The 19988-nt window shown below is 38.5% G+C and overlaps 2 protein-coding genes across 6 annotated transcripts in view; one reads left to right on the plus strand and one right to left on the minus strand.

Annotated features, from left to right (window-relative positions):
* Positions 1-6307, minus strand: part of recql (RecQ like helicase) — a 28561-nt gene extending 22254 nt beyond the window's left edge. Inside the window, exons 1-4 of one of the 2 annotated variants that reach the window (XM_062983183.1) lie at positions 6183-6307; positions 4250-4332; positions 3967-4122; positions 34-116 (exon numbers count right to left, since the gene is read on the minus strand). In XM_062983183.1, the coding sequence (XP_062839253.1) occupies positions 34-52 (19 nt within the window). In that variant the 5' untranslated portion in view covers positions 53-116; positions 3967-4122; positions 4250-4332; positions 6183-6307. The remainder of the gene's footprint in view (positions 1-33; positions 117-3966; positions 4123-4249; positions 4333-6182) is intronic. The other variant, XM_062983182.1, reaches the window with a different exon arrangement.
* A 92-nt stretch (positions 6308-6399) lies between these two features.
* The window catches only part of golt1b (golgi transport 1B), a 29256-nt gene continuing 15667 nt past the window's right edge, over positions 6400-19988 (plus strand). For 2 of the 4 annotated variants that reach the window (XM_062983177.1, XM_062983178.1), the window contains exon 1: positions 19808-19840. Coding sequence is in view for 2 of the 4 variants with exons in the window: in XM_062983181.1 (XP_062839251.1) it covers positions 6575-6599; positions 13824-13915; positions 15605-15783; positions 17694-17775; positions 19808-19816 (387 nt within the window). In the remaining 2 variants the exon portion in view is untranslated. Of the gene's footprint in view, positions 6600-13823; positions 13916-15604; positions 15784-17693; positions 17776-19807; positions 19841-19988 lie in introns of those variants that run through there. The other 2 variants (XM_062983181.1, XM_062983180.1) reach the window with 2 other exon arrangements.

Below are 19988 nucleotides of genomic sequence, written 5' to 3' on the forward strand. Positions count from 1 at the left end.
AAATAAATAAAATGATGTGGAAAATTTAATTACCTGAAAGAGTTGTTGCCATCTTCAATATAAAAAATGCACATCACTTAATAATTATAAGACAAAGCAGTCTTCTCTGTTTCTTCCTAAATAAATAAGTTTAAAAAAACAACATAAATCTGAAAATCTGCAAACAGCCAGAACATCTCCCACCAAGTCAGAATGAATCCATCATTAGGAACTCTTAATATTTATATTTTTGGACTATCAAAGCTGGTATGTAAAAGAATATATAAATAAATACTTTTTGGTGTAAAGGTTATTTGTTTATTTAATTTAATCTCTGCTTTTATCCTAGCAAAGGACCAAAGGTGGGCAACTTGCTAACAACATTGTTTCCCACATTCAGCTACTAGAGTTCACCATCAAACTCAGTGAGTCAACAGGTGCAGGATGGGGTTTTGCATTATTTCGGCCAGCTACCACCACTTAGCCAAATCCATTAATGTGAAAAAAGAAAGGATTATGCTATTATAATATTTGGAGCAAAAGACATCAATAATAATAATAAAAGGAATAAAAATGTAATGCTATCATGGCTTGAATGTTTTTCCATTTGACAATTATCACAACCATCAGCCTCTTGCATTAGCATACTTTACAGATATGACATTTAAAACAAAGGCAATTGTATGAAGAATATGAAAAAATCTAAATCTGTAGTAAGGCAATACTGACATTAGGACCAAACTGTCACAAAATAGTAAGCGTTTAAGTACAGGCAGTCCCCAGTTACAAACAGGATGGATTCTGTAGGTTTGTTCTTAAGTTTGGCTGCATGGCCATGTTCCAGTAGCATTCTCTCCTGACATTTTGCCTGCATCTGTGGCTGGCATCTTCAGAGGTTCTGTTGTTAATGAAGCAAGTGGAGTGTGTGCGTGTATCTCTGTGGAATGTCCAGGGTGGGAGAAAGAACTCTTGTTTGCTTAAAACAAGTGCAAATGTTGCAATTAGCAAGCTTGAACAGCACTGAGTACAGAACCTCTGAGGATGTCAGCCACAGATGCAGGTGAAACATCAAGGGAGAAAGCTACTGGAACATGGCCATAGAGCTTGAAAAATTCACAGCAACCCAGTGATTCTGGCCATGAAAGCCTTCGACAATCCCTGTGTTGTTTGTACCCTTGTTCAGAATATTTCACCTCACCTTCTATCCCTGTGATAACTGGATTTAGAAAAATGTAGCTTGTTTTGTGATAAAGCTTCAGTTGTGATACTTTCTCCCCATGATAACTCTTCTAGGAGTGAATTTCCCTTCCTATGTATAGATTTCTCTCACTTCCTGTTGTCTCACACCTGTTTATAATTATGAGTCTTTTGTAAGTTGGATGTTTGTAACTCGGTGACTGCCTGTATTCCATTCTGTTCAATAGACTGCATACTCAGCAAAGCAGAGGACCAAGCACATAACATGTAGCTTGATTTTAAAACCGTAAAATCTGCATGAGTCACAGTCTTAAAATGGAACATAGACTTAGGTGGATTAGGTTCACCTAAGCATTTATGTAGGTCTTTTAGTCTCTATGGTTGCTAGGACTAAGAGATAAGCACACACACACCAGCCAATTCCTCATTTTTAAAAAATTCAAAATCTGTTGCTTTGTTTTGTCACAGTATATTTACAAAACATTTTGTCCACTAGAGGGCATTACATATTCCAATACAGTACAATGGCCCTCTGTATATCCATGGATTCTGCATCCATATACTGTAATAAACCCCCCATGCTTTGGAAATACCCTTTAAAAAATCCAAAAAGCAAACCCTGATTTTGTCATTTTATATAAAGGACATCATTTTTCTACACATAGTAATCTCTAGGTCCTCCAGCACAAGTCAATGGTCAACTTAAGCAATGGAGGACAGCGATTCTGAGAGATAGCATTTAAATGCTAAGAAAAGAAAAGAAGAAAGAACAGTTATACTAAGCATCCCTGCTAACCATTTATATTCAGCTGAAACAAATGAGTTGGAAAGATCTCCTTGGAAACCCCTACTGATACAATCCAGACGCTTATCAATATGACTTCTTGTGCTCTTGTGCCTTCAAGTGGTTTCTGACTTATGGTGACCCTAAGGCAAACCAATAATTCTGGAGCGCTTTATTTTTGGCCAGAATTGTCTCCTTTGCCCTGCTCTGAGGTTGAGAGAGTGTGACTTGTCCAGAGTTACCCAGTGGGTTTTCATGGCCTTCAGAATCATTGTACAATATTCAAACCACTGCCCTATGCTGGCTCTCAAAGAATATTGTTCTTTTTTAAACAAAACACTTGCATGGAAGAAAATTCTATAGAAAATCAATGGGATGTCATTCCTCATGATGACCACAATCCAAAGGAAGGTGTACAAGTGGGGAGGTTTGCCTGGGAATCCTATAGCACTACAGATGGGATTAGACTTCAACTCCCAGCGTTCCACATAATTGGTTCTGCAAAATGGGGGCTGATGGGAGATGTAGTCCATCAAAACCTAGAGGGCCATGTAATTCCCACCACTTTCTAGCTATGAAAAGTAAAGATTTCCCCACCTGCCTTTTACCTTATAACCATGACGTTGCATATACAAAAAGGAAAATGGCAATTAATTCCCAAAAAGCAGTTGAAAGGGTGCTATGAAATAGCAGTAGTCCCAAATACAAAAAGCAATAGTCCAAGATAGCAAGGTACAAGCAATCCATGAAGTCAAGAGCATAGGTATAAATCCATAAATTCATAAGCATGAAACAAGAACATAGGCATTAATCCATCAAGTATGATTACAGGAACTTTTCCAAGACCAAACTATTTCAGGAATATAGGCAACTTGATAGCTAAACATGAACTTGATTTTAATGCAATGTTGTCTGCTCTGAAGAGACTAGGAAACCATCACTTAATTTAAGTCCTTTTAAACTTGAACACGCCCATCTGTATTTTAGAATGTGTTTTATGAATGTCCAATGTAAGTTAATAATTTTAACTGTTTTGTATTGTACAATTTTTATATATGTGTTTTATTGTAAGCCGCCCTGAGTCCCCTGTTGGGTGAGAAGGGCGGGATATAAATATTGTAATAAATAAATAAATAAATAAATCCCGCAAACATGGAGGGTTGACTATACATATGTATAGCCAACCAATGAAATTTGTGCCATATTATATAAGAGACATCATTTTTATACACATAGCAATCTCTAGGTCTTCCACCTCAAGTTTATGGTCAACTTATTCAATGGAAGGCATAGCGATTCTGAGAGACAGAATTTATATGGAGGATTGACTATACATACATATAGCCAACCAGTGAAATTTGTGCCATATTGGTTGGCATGACATAAGTATCACCACAATATAGACTATGGAATGTATTTGATGACCAATACAGCTGCCTTTTCCTGCATTAGTAAAGCGAAGATTTATAAATGGGCAAAATGCATGCCACTTACATGTTTCCAACACTTAAGTTCTATATCCCAATTTACAGTAGATGCCTTGCTATTCATCTCCAGCCTCTAAAATCCCAATCACATTAAGTTAGACTAAGTCCAAAAAGAAAGAGGTAGCACAAGGAAGACAGAGGGCTAACACGTTGCTTTCAAGTGCAATATTGACATGGCAGGAGTGGGACATCACATGTTTTTAATGTATAGGCAGTCCCTGAGTTGTACGTCATTCAACTTATAAATGACTCACAGTTAAGAACAGGGGTGAGACAACAGGAAGTGAGAAAACTCGACCTCCAGGAAAGAAATTCACTCCTGAAAGAGTTATCGTGAGGAAAAGGTGTCTCCACTGAAGCTTTATCTCCAATCCTTGTTTCTACAGCAAGCCACATGTTTCAAAATCCAATCATCATAGGGACAGAAAATGAGATTAACAGGGACACAGCAAAAAAACAAAAAACAAAAAAAAACCCAGGGCTGGAGGTACACATAAAAATGTACATGTTCCTACTTACATAAAAATTCAATTTAAGGTCAAACCTTAAGAACAAACTTGGGGACTGCCTGTATATAGAAGAAGCTCAGGAACAGCCTTGGATTTTAATAGATGCCATAATATTGGGAGACTGGCCTTTTCCTATGAATACTTATTGGAAGTGGATTCCTCCAAGCTGTAGAGATAAAGCATAAACAACATGAACTTTCTCACAACTGACAAATTCAGTTCATCTGTGATGGAATACGTGACCTGGAAATTAACACAGCACTCAGAACCAAGGATTAGCAGTTTTCACTTACCAAATTGGCACAGATTCAAACACTTAAAACCTGGAATCCATGAACAAAGGATTGGATAGCTTAAGTCTCTTCAGCGGTCAAAACTGTGAAAACACAAATGTTTGTAAATACACTTATGTAAGATTCATAGACTCCCAAGATCAGATAGACCACAAGGGTCATCCAGTCCATTGCATTATGTTAGGCCAGAACACACAATCAATCAATATTTGCCTTGTTCTGCCTATTATCCTTTTTGAACATTTAATTGAGAACCAAAGGCTTACCAGTCTTGAGGCTTATGCCAGTATTGAAATAGACTGATCCTGCTAAACCAGTGGACCCCAAAATGTTTAGGCCTTCAACTCCCAGAAATCCTAACAGCTGGTAAACTGGCTGAGATTTCTGGGAGTTGTAAGCCAAAACACCTGGGGACCCACAGATTGAGAACCACTGTGCCAAACGATTAAATGTCTGGGTTGCTGCAAGTTATCCAGGCTGTATGGCCATGTTCCAGAAGCATTGTCTCCTGACATTTTGCCTGCATCTCTGGCAGGCATCCTAAGAGGTTGTGAGGTTTGTTGTAAACTAGGCAAGTGGATTTATATATCTGTGGAAAGCCCAGGATGGGAGAAAGAACTCTTGTCTGCTTGAGGTGGACGTGAATGTTGCAAATGGCCAGCTTGATTACTGCCCGCATACGGAAGCTGATGAAGAAACACAACCTACAAACTATCTACAGACCTACGAAGAAAATCCAACAAATGCTACATTCAACAAAAGACAAGAGGGATCCTCTCACTTCTGTAGGAGTCTACTGTATACTTTGCAGCTGTGGACAAGTCCACATAGGGACCAACAAACACAGCATTGCCCAAGCACAAATCAAGGAACATGAAAGGCACTGCAGACAGATTCAACCACAATAGAGCACTTGATGAACCAACCTGGACACAGTATATTATTTGAGAACACAGAAATGCTCGACCACTAACAACTATCATGTCAGACTACACAGAGAAGCCACTGAAATCCACAAGGAGCATGTGGTCAATTTCAACAGAAAGGAGGAAACCATGAAAATGAACAAAATCTGGCTACCAATATTAAAAAACTCTAAAATAAGAACAGTAATAATAATAATAATAATAATAATAATAATAATAATGGAAATCATGGCAATAGGAAAAACAATGATGGAATGTGTTGTTGAAGACTTTCATGGCCGGAATCAATGGGTTGCTGTGAGTTTTCTGGGCTGTTTGGCCATGCTGGGCCATTCTAACAACTACAATGTCAGGCTAAGCAGAGAAGCCACTGAAATCCACAAGGAGCATGTGGTCAATTTCAACAGAAAGGAGGAAACCATGAAAATGAACAAAATCTGGAAAGCAGTATTAAAAAAATTAATATCAGGACAGTAAATAAAGAACAACACTCTGGAAACAGAGGAATTACAGGCATGAATCAATCAGGGGCAGCTAACATCTCTGAACAAAGGATTCCCCCAGACAGGAATGAACCTTGCAAGGCCATTGATACTAATCAAGGTGATTAATTACAACATTCACACTAGCCTCCAACAGACAAGAATCCTTTCTCCCACCCTGGAGCTTCCACAGATATATAAACCTCCCCTGCTTAGTTTTCCAATATACCTCACAACCTCTGAGGATGCCTGACATACATGTGGGCGAAACGTCAGGAGAGAATGCTTCTGTAACATGGCCACACAGCCCGGAAAATGCACAACAACACAGTGATTCTGGCCATGACAACACATTGAACGACACTACTTTAGCTCCTATAAATGGAATAGGATATTAGATTAGTAGTTTGGTGAGGCACCAGGAGCACTCTTTGGCAGGGAAGGTTCAAGAAAGGCCCTATTAAATGTACAACTCACGTGAGGTGTCAAACTGCGTCCAGTGCAGAATGGCACCCAAACACTTACCCGGCATCTCCATCTCTTTCTTTTTCCCTTCAGAAGCATCTTTAGCCCATTCCGCTTCCGGTCCGGTGAAGCAGCCAATCACCGCTTGAGCCGCGGCGCTTGTTCTCGGATTGGCTGTTGCCTCCCCTTCGGGCTACCTCAGAGCCGAGGGAAGAGAACGGGAGGGGGAGAAGCGGCGCGCTGATTGGCTGGCCTCGCCTCGTCTCGCCCAATAGGACGCGCAGTTATTGAGTCGTGGCGGCAGCAGCGGCAGGAGTCTGAGTCGCCGCTGCCGTCGGGGGAGCGAGGCGGCTGCGTGTTTCCGGGAGACGTGGCCGAAGCCGGCGCTGCTGCTTCGCCTTCCTCCGGCTTTTCCTCCTTCCGTAGATTTCCATCCAGCTTCCACCGCCACCATGATCTCCCTCACGGACATCCAGAGTGCGTGAATGGCGGGTTGGGGCCTCCTCGCTGAGGCAGGGAGGGAAGGAGGGCGGGAAGAAGGGAAAGGCCCGGGCCTTTCTGAGGGAGGCGAAAGAGGTCGAGTGCTGCAGTTCACATCTCCTTTTCTGCATCTCTCACTGATCTATAAGCCTCTTTAAAACTTATTTATTGTTATCATAATCACTGCTATGATTATACAGTAGAGTCTCACTTATGCAACATAAACGGGCCGGCAGAACGTTGGATAAGCGAATATGTTGGATAATAAGGAGAAATTAAGAAAAAGCCTATTAAACATCAAAATAGGTTATGATTTTACAAATTAAGCACTAAAACATCATGTTATACAACAAATTTGACAGAAAAAGTAGTTCAATATGCAGTAATGCTATGTAGTAATTACTTTATTTACGAATTAAGCACCAAAATATCACAATGCATTGAAAACATTGACTACAAAAATGCGTTGGATAATCCAGAACGTTGGATAAGTGAGACTCTACTGTATTAGTATTTTCTGGGAGGCTGTCTTTAAACAGATGGGGTCAAATGGTACACTTCTATTTCCTTTTGTATGGCTCTGTCTGGTCCATAAACCTCTTCTTTTTAAAATGCAATAATTATAGTCGTAAATAACAGTAGCATTCAGCATCATTTGCCTAAATAAAACCTCCCAGAAAATACTGATAATAAAAAGTTGTTATTACCTTCACTTTATTATTAAATCATTAATTTCTGGGAGAGAGGAAAGAGGGAGTCTTTAACTAAGGCCCCTTTCATACAGCTGTATAAAATCCACATTGAACTGGATTATGTCGCAGTGTGGCCTCAGGGCCCTTCCACACAGCCCTATATCCCAGAACATCAAGGCAGAAAATCTGAGTCCACACTGCTATGTATCCCAGTTCAAAGCAGATAATGTGGGATTTTATTCAGGTTTGTGGAAAGGCCCCAAAATCATCCAGTTCAAAGTAGATGTTGTGGAGTATCTGCCTTGATATTCTGGGTTCTATGGCTGTGTGGAAGGGCCCCAAGTGAGGCTGAATGCTACAGGTAACATCTTCTATTGTATTATTAATTTATTCCCCCCCACCACCACCACCACTTTATCTCCCCCAAAGGGGCAGCATAACACAAAAGCATCAGGATAACCATTTAAAATACACAAATGTATGAACATTAAAACAGGATTAAATATAAACAGTATTTTAAAATTCCCAGTTAAAAATCATTGGAGCATATTCAGAGTTAAAAACTGCAGCACCCCAACTAGAGCTTAAAACCCCTTTATCTTTAAAAGTCTGTCTGAATAAAAAGGTTTCAGCCTGCCACCAGAAGGACAGCTTCCCTGCGTAGGGAGTTCCAGAGTTGAGGGACAGCCACCGAGAAGGAAGGCCCACTCTCGTTCCCACCAACCAGGCTTAAGATGGAGGTGTGACCAAGAGAAGTACCTCTCCTGAAGATCTCAGGGCCTGGGCAAAGTAGTACAAGGGGATGCCGTCAGCCAAATAGCCTGGACCTGAACCATCTGTTCCATGGCTCTTTCTAGCCCGCAATTAGGATTTGCCATGAATGCTGCTAGTGGAAAGCATAGCAAATCTGTTTTTAAACAATTTACTATTATATTGATCAATATTTTTTTACATCCTGCCCTTTTTCCAGTTAGGAACTCACGGCTACTTAGAAGTTAGGCAAAGCAGGTTGGGTACTACAATTACATCTACTTTTGTATGACTCTCTAGTCTGCAAACCTCTTCTAAAGATATATGTTACTACTACAATTAAATCATTTTCGTACCCCACCTTTTAGATTATAACAATAAAAACAAATATACTTAAACTCCACACCAGACTTTTTTTTTTAAAGAGAATCACTCGTCCAAAATGCATTAGCACCAGATACACCTGAGAGGGTGGCAAGACAAGACAGCAAGGCTATCTAGAAAATCTCAGAATACAAGCAGATTTCCGCAGGCGAATGTCATCCTTTAAATTACCTGGCCTTGGGCTATATATATGCATTACTGCTTTTATTATGAAGTAATGGCTGTGTTGGTCAATGTGTTCAAGTGATAGCAGCAGCATGTTATTAAACCTTCTAAGAGGGATCTCTCATATTTCACGCTATTTACTCAGCAACAATAAGGTTATCAGAATTGCTATATGTACAAAAATTTCTAGGGGTTGAATTATAAACTTACACTGAGCAAATTGTTCTATCACAGGTGTATCTTGGAGAGCTTAATAGGTTATGCTTGGAACAACAGGTTTTAAACCAGTGGTTCCCAACTTTTGAGGCTCCAGGTGTTTTGGATTTCAACTCCCACAGCTGGTAGCTGCCTGGGATTTCTGGGAATTGAAGTCCAAAACATCTGGAGGTCCAAAGGTTGGGAACCACTGTTTTAAACTTATGAGTCAAATTAGAGGGAAAGAATGAGGCAGAAAGAAGTGGAAGGAGAATGGTATAGTGGGAGGGCTGTGGTCAAATGCTGCATTCATTTATGCATGAAGTTGGTAATGTGTGGTCCTCCCAGTATTTTTCATCATTAGCAAAGCAGCAATCCAATGATATCAACACTCCTACAAGATTCATGTACTTGGCATTCTTTGTTTTTGTATAGTTTTCAGTTCCATTCAGTTTTGCTCCTCTGAACTAATTTAGCAGGTTATGTGATTCTGTTTTTTTCCTGAAAAATTCCTTGTTCATTGAACTTCATAATTTCATCTGAGGTGTTCCCAAGTATCCTAGTATGTGTGGCATGCTTATACTGCTACATTCCAATGTATTCGAATGTCAGAGAAATCCCTATTGAATTCATTTTGGTGTATTACGCATTTTTAGTAAAATGCATAGAATGAACTTTTGCTGATAAGTTTCGTGTAAAGAGAATCTTACTGTTGGAGTGCCTGCTTGAGATTATGCATATCTGGTCAGTTGAACAAAACTGCATTCTTAACTTTTAGATAGATTTATTTTATATTAATCACTGAAGTTGCACAATAAATTGCATAAAAACTTTCACAGTTGATGTAGAAGAAAATGATGATGCAATTTGTATACTTAAAGAAGCAAGTTTATCAGATAGGAACATCAAATTGGTATCTGCTGCATTGTGTTTCTTATGCACTAATCCAGCTCAGGCATGTCTGTTGGAGGAATGTCTTGTATCGTCATGCAATGAGGCTCTTGCATCTAATAATGAATTAAACATGATGGCTTTCCTTATTTGTATCTTGATTCTTTGCCTAAGGCGATGACATGCATGCATTTGTGATACAGAAGTTATTCAAGTGGTAGGATGCTAGGCTGGTCAGCAAAAAGATGGGGTGAAAGTGAGAACTGAAACTAGTTTTTAGTTAGTTTTTTTGTGCATGTAAATTATCTGAGCTAAGGTAATGATGATGCTTATAAGGCTCTCTTTTAGAGCATAATCCTCACATGATCGTATAAATGTAAAATTGGGTTGGATTCAGATTTAATCTTGCTTAGTGTAATCCCATTGATTTCAGTGAGTCTGCTCTGTGACTCTGAATCCAACTCATGTAACAAAACATAGGTTGTTGATAGTGATGTGACTAGCATAAAATAATACTGCATAGCTTACCTCCGGTGGCCTAGGGGATAAAAGCCTTGTGACTTGAAGGTTGGGTTGCTGACCTGAAGGCTGCCAGGTTCGAATCCCACCCGGGGAGAGCGCTGATGAGCTCCCTCTATCAGCTCCAGCTCCATGCGGGGACATGAGAGAAGCCTCCCACAAGGATGGTAAAACATCAAAACATCCAGGCGTCCCCTGGACAACGTCCTTGCAGACGGCCAATTCTTTCACTCCAGAAGCAACTCCGGTTGCTCCTGACACGGGGGAAAAAAAACCTCTTGAAAAGAAGGGTTACGCTCCACCAACAAATATCTTTTCAGTGCTTCAATACTCAGGACTCATTGCCATTTCTTATTATCTTAAGTACTTTTTCTTGAAGGCTTCAGAGACAGCTTAACTTGACTAAAATTGGGGTGTTGAGATCAGGCTTGTAGATTTATCAAAAGCTAGCTTATTCCCTTTATAATTGGAGGAATGTTTTTCAGTGTAGCAATTTTTATTGGTCTCTTCAGGCAGTGCTGCCCTTGGTGTGATACCTGTGTACTCATAAAAGAGAACCAGCTTTGAACACATGTTTGTTTCATGTACACATAGTTGGACCCTTCTCTCAATTTTGTGTGTGTGTGTGTGTGTGTGTGTGTGTGTGTGTATGTATATATATATATTAACATGAATTACCTTGAAATTGGAGATCACAACCATGTGCATCAACAGCATTGTTTCAGGCTGTGTTTAGTCTGCTCACAATATGTCTTGAATTTCAGTGTTTTGTTGTAGCATTAGACACCCTGTTTTGTCTGATTTCATGGCATGTGAGTTCCTTCCTACCACCTACTTGATACTAGATTTCTATGTTTCTTTTCTATTTGTTTCATTTTTTTGTTTCCCAAAAAGTAGTTTGCAACAACCTTCTTCAAGTTCTATCCTTCCGTCCGATTATTCTGCAGAACACATGTGAGTGGGTAGACACGAGAGAAATTATGGCATCTCTAAATCATGGATGAGAAATTAGCAAAATCTAGATGGTGCACAAGCGTAGTACTTTTATTTCTAATAGGCATTCAGCCTATTTTAAGCAGACTAGCAGCATTGGATGTCTAGCAATGCTTTCTTGAATATTTAACAGTAGCTCAAGGGAAAAGGAAAGAGTTTTTTTTAAATCCACTAATAGCTCCTCACACATTATTTTGAATTTAGTGGATACCCTCTTAATGTCAACCACATTGCTAGGATGTTGGTTGCTTTTTTTAAAAGGGAGATAATTCAGTTACATTAATACTGCAAGGAGCTTGAAGCAGTTTTAGAAAAATAAAGGAAAGATGAATGGATTGCTGAAGTTGCAAACTTCGCTATTATAAAAAAAACCTGACACCCCCTGTCCTGATTAAACACAAACAGAGATATCATAAATACGATTTTTTCTTTTCTAAAATTTTCTCAAGTTTCACGATCTCAAAGTGCTGCTCTGTTTCAATTGCGGAGAGATCCGGCTAGCTATATCTCCTCCTGTGAATGAAATCCGCTTTTATGAAATTACATAAATTGTATAAGATGGAATCAAACCTTTAGAAGTGTAACTGGAACTGTAAATGTATAAACCTACCCTATTTAATCCCCTGCCTGAAGATAGGAAACAACTAAGCTAGATAATGTATTCACACCTAAAGCCCAAACTACATTGGTGGGATTTCCTTTGTGTAAACTGCGACTCATTTTTCATAAACGAATTGCCTTGGGGGAGGGGGCTAGACTGGAAATGTGCATCCACCCATTCCCACAGTAATAATTTTATTTATTACCCACCTCTCCTCATGGTTTGAGGTGGGTTACAACAGCGATTAAAAACACAATCATCTTAAACATTCCATAAATTGCACATATTAATACATATTTCTATAAAATACATATTAAAATACACAGGACAAAGATTAAAACACAAGATGCAAATTTAAAATTCATTATTAAAACTGACTGGGTAGGCCTGCTGGAAGAGATAGGTTTTAGATGTGTTTTAAATTCCGACACCTCATTTGGCTATTGCATATTTTCCGGAAGGCTGTTCCACAGTCTTGGGGCAGCGTATGAAAAGGTCCTCTGGGTGGCAATTGCAAGTTGGGTTCTGACAGGCTGGCGTAACTGCCCGCCACATATGTGCTTGGGGCAGATTGCATGGGAGAAGGCGATTCTGTTGGTAACCTGGACCCAAACCATGTAGGGCTTTAAAGGTCAAAATCAACATCTTGTACTTGGAAACAGATTAGCAGCCAGTGGAGTGACTTTAGTATGGGTATAATATGCTCACTCCGGGATGTTCCTGTAATCAATCTGGCTGCCGTGTTTTGAACCAACTGGAGTTTCCATTACAAGGGTAACCAAATGTAAAGCACATTACAGATGTCCAGCCTTACGTTTTCCAGCGTGTGCACTACCATCTTTAGGTCCTCCAAATCTAGGAAGGGGTGCAGCTGGCGTATCAGCTGAAACTGATAGTAGAGCACTCCTGGCCATCTCATCTACCTGGGTTGACATTTGAAGAGACGAATCCAGGATCACTCCCAAGCTGCGGACACGATCTTTCAGGGAGCAGGGTGTAACCACATCCAGAACGGGTTGACATGCCTCAATCTTCAGATTAGCACCCTTGACAACAAACATCTGTTTTATATGGATTCAGTTTTAGTTTGTTTTCCCTCATCCAACCCATTACTTCCTAATTTTCCTGTCTCTATACAAACAAGACCTTTAACAAAAAAGGATTTCCTGGAGCATCAGTCATAAACTTATACATTCTCTTCCATAAATCTTGTGTGATCTTAACATATATGCTTATTAATAAGAAGCAGCAAGATGTGCTGAAGTCGAGTAGCAATATCTGTACTCCAATGATACAGTGCATATCTTCTGAAAGTCTAAGGTAAAATGATGCGTTTGCATGAGTACCTGAGGGACTTTTTGCCCTCCCAATCTACCATGAGGCTAAGACCATCAGGAGGAGACAATATCAGCATGCATGGGAGCTAATCTCTAAATGGACTTAGTCTTTAAACTTGCCAACCACATCTGTTCTTTTTTCCCCGCCACGGGGGGAACTTCCTTCAGCCAGTGACATCAAGAGGATTCCCCAGCCAACAGCAGCCCAGATCGAAGTTGGGCCGGCTTTTTCACCAGTTGGGTATTATGAATGGCTTTCAAAGTGGCTAAAATGCTCTGTACTTCCCTCTATGCTTTGTGTTGGGTATTTTTTAGCACAGATTCTGTCATCTATCTGGTCAGATTGAACGAGCTTCTTTTTGTGGCCTTCTAATCCAGTTTGTATCTTGAATTTGGCTCATTGGAAGTTGCTTAGGTCACCGGGCTCGATTCCACCTTTTGTGGTTAGCTGAAATCACTTGTCATCACTCCTGATCTTCATTCATAAACTAGATAGACCCATTGTTAATTTCAGTAAAGCAAATCGTGTGTCACTGTATCATGCATTCTGCCCAAAATAGGGCAAATACCATCTGTAGCCAAGAAGTGATCATAATGAATGCAATATAATTTTAGTGTTTGTGTGTTTCATTATCCTTCTCGCGGGTTCTTGGGTCTGCATTGTTACTAACACTCCTTTTTTTTTGCATTGTAGAAATTGGGATGGGACTGACAGGTTTCGGAGTATTTTTCCTTTTCTTTGGGATGATCCTATTTTTTGACAAAGCCCTTTTGGCTATTGGAAATGTAAGTAATTGTACATAAGTAGTGCTTAGATGGAGTCTAAAAGTGTGATTTGTTTCATTTTGAATGTGTACTGGTATTGGATAGATAGAAAGAAAAACAATCTAAGGAAAAGGTTACATTTTGAGCACCTAATACGGACCTCAGAGTAGAACCATAAAACCACCTCAACTGTTGTGATTGGTATTTAATCAGAACTTACTAGAAGCCTCTATGCAGAAAAATATTTATTAAAAGTAATGGATAGCCAGCCACACTTGGTCCTTCATCACTTGATTTGGCTGAATCTATCTCTTTTCCTGTCTTCAGCCAAATTTAAATTTTAAGTTGGAGGCAGATACTTGTCTCCACCCCCCAATGAGAGTACTAATGAATGGTCAACTCCTTAAAGTCCTGATTTTTTTATTTAATATGACTTTACAAAAAGCTGACCCTCCTCTCCTGGCTGAGATATCCAGAAGAGTCCAGTGCTATTGTTTCAAGTCCTAACTTTAATTATCACTCAGAGGTTGGGTGGGCTTCTCTCTGGCTTTAAAAAGCTGATGATCTCAATTTACTGATTCTCTTATGCTGGGAAAGTGTAGGGTAGTAGTTCAGAGAATGGCCATTGATTACTTACTTTACCCTAGTCAGTGGTTCAGGTGCACACATTTGGAGCTGATTGATAGACCAGTTTTCTACTCTTGAGGTTCTCCAGGAGCTATAAGAAATCCAAAAAAAATGTTTAATGTAGTTTAAAATGTAGTTTAAAAATGTGTATTTCCCTGTCTGGTTAGAAAACAATACGTTCACATAGCGATATGTGCAGGCAGTCCCTGAATTACAAACATCAGACAAAAAATGATTCATATTTAAGAACGGAGGTGAGATAACAAGAAGCGAGATAAATCTATCCTTTTGAAGGGAAATTCAGTTCTGGAAGACATAACCATGGGCGAAAAGTGTCTACACTGAAGCTTTATCGCCGATCCTTGTCCGTTTTTCCCCAAATAATTTTATTAAACATTTACTAGGAAAGTAGGGGATGGGCCAACAAGGAAAGGAAAAGGAGAAATTTGGGGATATAGATTAATTATTGGTTAGTTGCAACTTTACAAATGTCTGGCATGTTGCAAGGAAAAAACCAAGAGGGTAGAGGTTATTGAGGAATAAGTTCTTTTACAGTATTATCATCGTTACAACAAGTTTTCATCTAAATTTCTTTAACATGTATTAACACAAGCCAAATTTTTCAAAATTCAATTTTCACAGGGACGGAAAGTGAGGTGAAATCTTCTGAACAGTGGCACAGATAGCAAAACAAACACCACAGGGGTGTCAACCCTTCCCTATGCTATCCAAAGCTTTTATTTATTTGGCTGGAGTTATACTTAAAATGTACCTGTTCTAACTGACATACAAATTCAGCCTCAGAACAAACCTACAGAACTATCTTGGTCGTAACTTGGGGACTGCCTGTACTGTTACCATCTTCTTTCATAGCACATTAGTGTCAACGACGTCAAAGAAAATGTACTTCCGTTTTCAATAGTGTATGTTCTTCAGTTAATTTTTAATGTACTTACACATAAATAATAATAATATAATAATACAACTTTATTTATATCCCACCCTATCTCCCCAAGGGGACTCAGAGCACTTTTAATTCTTTATGTGCTTGAATATTTATTTGTATCTTTTTTGCTCTTTCAGGTTTTATTTGTTGCTGGTCTTGCATTTGTGATTGGTTTGGAAAGGACATTCAGATTCTTCTTCCAGAAACACAAAATGAAAGCCACAGTCTTCTTTCTGGGCGGTGTACTTATAGTTCTAATTGGTTGGCCATTAATAGGAATGGTCCTTGAAATTTATGGCTTTTTCCTCTTATTCAGGTAAGACTTTTACACTGGTCTCCTTGCTCCTCTTTTTCTTTTTTGGAGATATAACGTGCAAGGTCCTTTCAGTTCAATTACAGTCTTGTACATAAAGAGTTTGTGCATTTAGTCTGATAGCTTCAGATATTACTTTCCTGACACTGAAGGGCATGTTTCTTTAAATAGTGGAGTTAAATTTCCCAGTCAACATAATGTATGTAAGTGGACAAATCCCAGAAGAAAGAAAGAGTAAGGGGAAGAAGCAAAAAATCTGGAGTGGGAAAGGTAAATCAGACAGAGATAGGAATAGGCAATGTCTTCTCTAAGCATCCGTTTCAGATTTCTGACAAGACTTATTTGTTTCTCCCTTGGTAGTTTACTTGGAAGTGTAGGGTGTGCTGACTGAGGAAAGAATGTGCCTCCTGTGTGTATTTTATCCTCAGCAACTAACTCTTCAGTTATACAGTCCTCAAAATTTAATTAATAGTCTAGTTGTTCTCTAATTTGCTAAATGTTTCATTGAAGACGTTCAATCTAAAAAAAAGTAGCCTAATTCTTGTAACACTACACTACGCTGGCAACAGAAACATAATTTGAATCAGCTCCATCAGGCTTTTTATACTAAATCACAATTCATCCTCTTTTCCCCTAGGCCTATAAGATTTATTAAAATACAGATAGCCTCATAGTTGTAATAAAAGAGAAATTTCAGTCTGAATAGTAAGTCATTCTACATGTCCTTGTAGCATATTTGGGAGGCAGGACCCATGGTAAACATTGAAAGAGTAATTCATAAGGTAGCGCTGTAGCAATTTGTTGAAAATAATTTGTTACATATTTCAACACCTTTTTCTTTTACAACCAACAATTTTCTTTTTACTGTGCCATTTATATATCAGCAGTGGATAATTTGGTACCTAACATATATCTTCTACTACAGCTCCAATATTCCTCAACTACTGATTGTGTTGGTTGGGAACGAGGGAATTTGTAATCTAATTACCATTAGGTTATTTTTCCTTGTGCTTGGCCATAGGTTAGGAAAATGTAACCCATCAGGTGAATACAACTCCTAAAATCTATTATAATTGGCCATGCTGGCTATTATTGATGGGGATTTCAGTTCAGAAACAATTGGAGGTCTACACTTCACTTATTCCTGTCCTAAGTATGTGAAGATTTGATTCAAATACTTTTATATCCTTACTCTTCCAGTGGGGTGATTTTCATAAACGTTGGAAATGAATCTTCCCACTTCACAATTGTTTTTGGAGCTGTATTGTCATTTGAAAAGTAACATACAGTGATGACTTTTAGCAGATAGATACTTGCAAATGAGATAGATGCAACCTACTTTCATACTTTTACAAAAAGCAACATTCAGTTCTTGTAAGATTTGTAAAATTTGAATGGTTGAAATGTGTAAGAATTGAAAGTGCAAGGGTGCATTATGCCTTATAATTTTCATTATAAGAAAGAAAAATACCATGTGAGGAAAGAGAAATTGGTTATTTATTTTATTTATTTTATTTCAATTATTTATACCCCGCCCTTCTCACCCGAGGGGACTCAGGGCGGCTTACAAGTGGCAATTGATGCCGTTACACTGATATACAATAAACTAAAACGATTAAATGAGTTAAAACAGTCATAAAATAGTCATGAAATACAATATACAAGTTTAAAACAATGCAAAGTGCTTATGCCATTCATCCACCAGACCTTATACAAGAGCCGTAATTCAGACCGCGTCGAAGCCAACACATGCTTATTCTTCAAATGCCTGCGTACATAGCCAGGTCTTCAGTTTTTTTCTGAACCCCAAAAGGGATGGTTGGTACCAAAAACAAATAAATTTGGTAGAAATGCTGCCGCACATATATAGCAAGTTGAGAACATTCTTGTAACATTCTTATATTTGTTTAAAGGGGCTTTTTTCCTGTGGTGGTCGGTTTTATCAGAAGAATTCCTGTACTTGGATATCTCTTGAATTTACCTGGTATAAGCTCTGTAAGTATTAAACTTTTTCACATAAATATTGTAAGCTTGTTTTTTTATGCTTAGGTTATAGGCTAGGGGCAATATTGCCTTTATGCCCTAACCTTTATTTTAAGTGGACTAGTATCTTCCTTTAAAAATTATTTAAATTTTATTATAAGTATGTAGTTCACAAATACTACAATAAGTATGTAGTTCACAAATACACAAATACAAATTTGTGACCTGAAGAACAGTTCTGTTGAAGCTCAGATGTTACATAACCATTAAAAGAATCTAGACTAAAAAGGCATATTATCATTCTGTTGTTTTGTACAAAGATAGGCATTCAATGCACAACATCCATACAGATGCATAATGTTGCTTACTTGGCTAGATATCTGAATATAAGTGTGGAAACTAGGAAAACAAAAAGAAGTGTTAAATACTCCTTTATATATCATGATCCCAAACCCTTTAAGTGGAAGACTTAGTAATACAGTTCTCTCACTGTTTGGCATCTACTTTTTTAGTATAATGACATGTACCAGACACATACAGATTTCCATCACAACCAGCAAATATTGCCTAGATCCCGACTTAAAGGGTCTTTGAGAATTCATGACCTATGTTATTATGATGTAGAGGCACCAGATATCATAATTTCTTCTACTTTGTTTAATACACAGTTTAGTATTTTCTATATATATAAAAGGGTAATGGTGTTTCGGCCTAGGACAAAACAACAAAACTACACATCCCAGAAACACTAAACTTGGCAGCACAACCCCTCATCCATGCCTCTACGTTCATACAACAAAAGCTCCAGAAAACAGACAGGCTTTGAGGCTGCAAGGCTATTCACTGCTATTCCACCTGGCCAACAAAGGATTCCCATAAGCCACAGCAACACGTGGCCGGGCACAGCTAGTAACCTATATTGTTATCCATGTATCTTTTTTGTTATCTTACCCTGCTCCAATGTATGTAATAGTTTAATATCAATTTTGAAATGGTATCTGATTGACTCCTTTGTTCAAACATGAAAATATGGGTATCCGTAGACTGTTATATGATGTGTAAAATATGCATCTGGAATTTATTCAGGTTTTGCCAGTACAAGATGTTTGTGATTTGCTAAACCTTTTTATTAGGAAAAAACATTTCACATAAATTCGATTGATTATTTAATCAAAGTAGCTTTTAGGCTATATTTTGGAGACTCCTGGAGTTCCACAGATCACTAGCAGTAGACAAGCTTTTTTGTAACAAAACTTGTTCACCGTATGACCTTTCCTTATGGAATGCTTTCTGAAAGAGCTTTGGGATGTGTTGAAGAGTACACTGTTCATGCAGGAAGATGAACAGTGGCAATCCAAAGCAATCCCCCAACATGAATCACATGGCAGATGTACTAGAGATACTAAGTAGACAGGAGAGTAGATAAAGGGTTCTATGATGTTTGAGAAACTGTGAATTACACTGAAGACCAACAAGGGTTGTGGGTTGCCCATATGTGATAGTAGGCATAGCCTTTTTAATGCCTTGTTCATGTAAACAAACATATGGTGTTCTCCTTGTGAGTGCTGCTGAATTTGTCTGTGCCTGTGGTGGCTGTTTTATTTGCATCACACATGCTTGAATACATGCAGAATCATAAACATAAGTAGTTGGACCAGGATCATAGGCATCTCAGTTGCATTATGAATTGCAAATGTTAGGTGTATGGGATTGCACAATGATACCTGAGTTTTGTTGCCCCAGTGCCTTTAGGTCAAAGTTAGTTGAATCTCGCATCTGCATAGTAGGATGCCAGGCCACAGCTATATACATTTGATGTGGCATTGTAACCATTTGCACTACCCCCAACAAGTATTTGCCAGTGCAACTATTTGTAGGTTTCAGCCAAATGCCTATTTAATATAAATTGATTTTGTTTTCTTTTAAGTATTGTTTTCTAAGCCCCTTTTAAAATTTGGCTTGACATCTTGCTAATCATTGATGCATACCAATATCAGTTATAAATTGGTCATTTTGGAGTTAATTGTTGATGTTTTCTTCAAAGCCTGCGTAGGCTCAGGAGACAATCCCAGTAATGGTTAGTTGAAAGTATCATCTTCAGTCTATTAATGCATGAGAATGGCTAGATATTTTTTGTTATTTTTTCTTTTGGGTCATTGAGCTAACAGTATGTATACTTGCATTTTTTTGGTTAATTTTTTTCATTGTGTTGCATCTCCATGTTG

Source organism: Anolis carolinensis, chromosome 5 (assembly GCF_035594765.1).
Source record: "Anolis carolinensis isolate JA03-04 chromosome 5, rAnoCar3.1.pri, whole genome shotgun sequence".
Taxonomy (NCBI): Eukaryota; Metazoa; Chordata; class Lepidosauria; order Squamata; family Dactyloidae; genus Anolis; species Anolis carolinensis.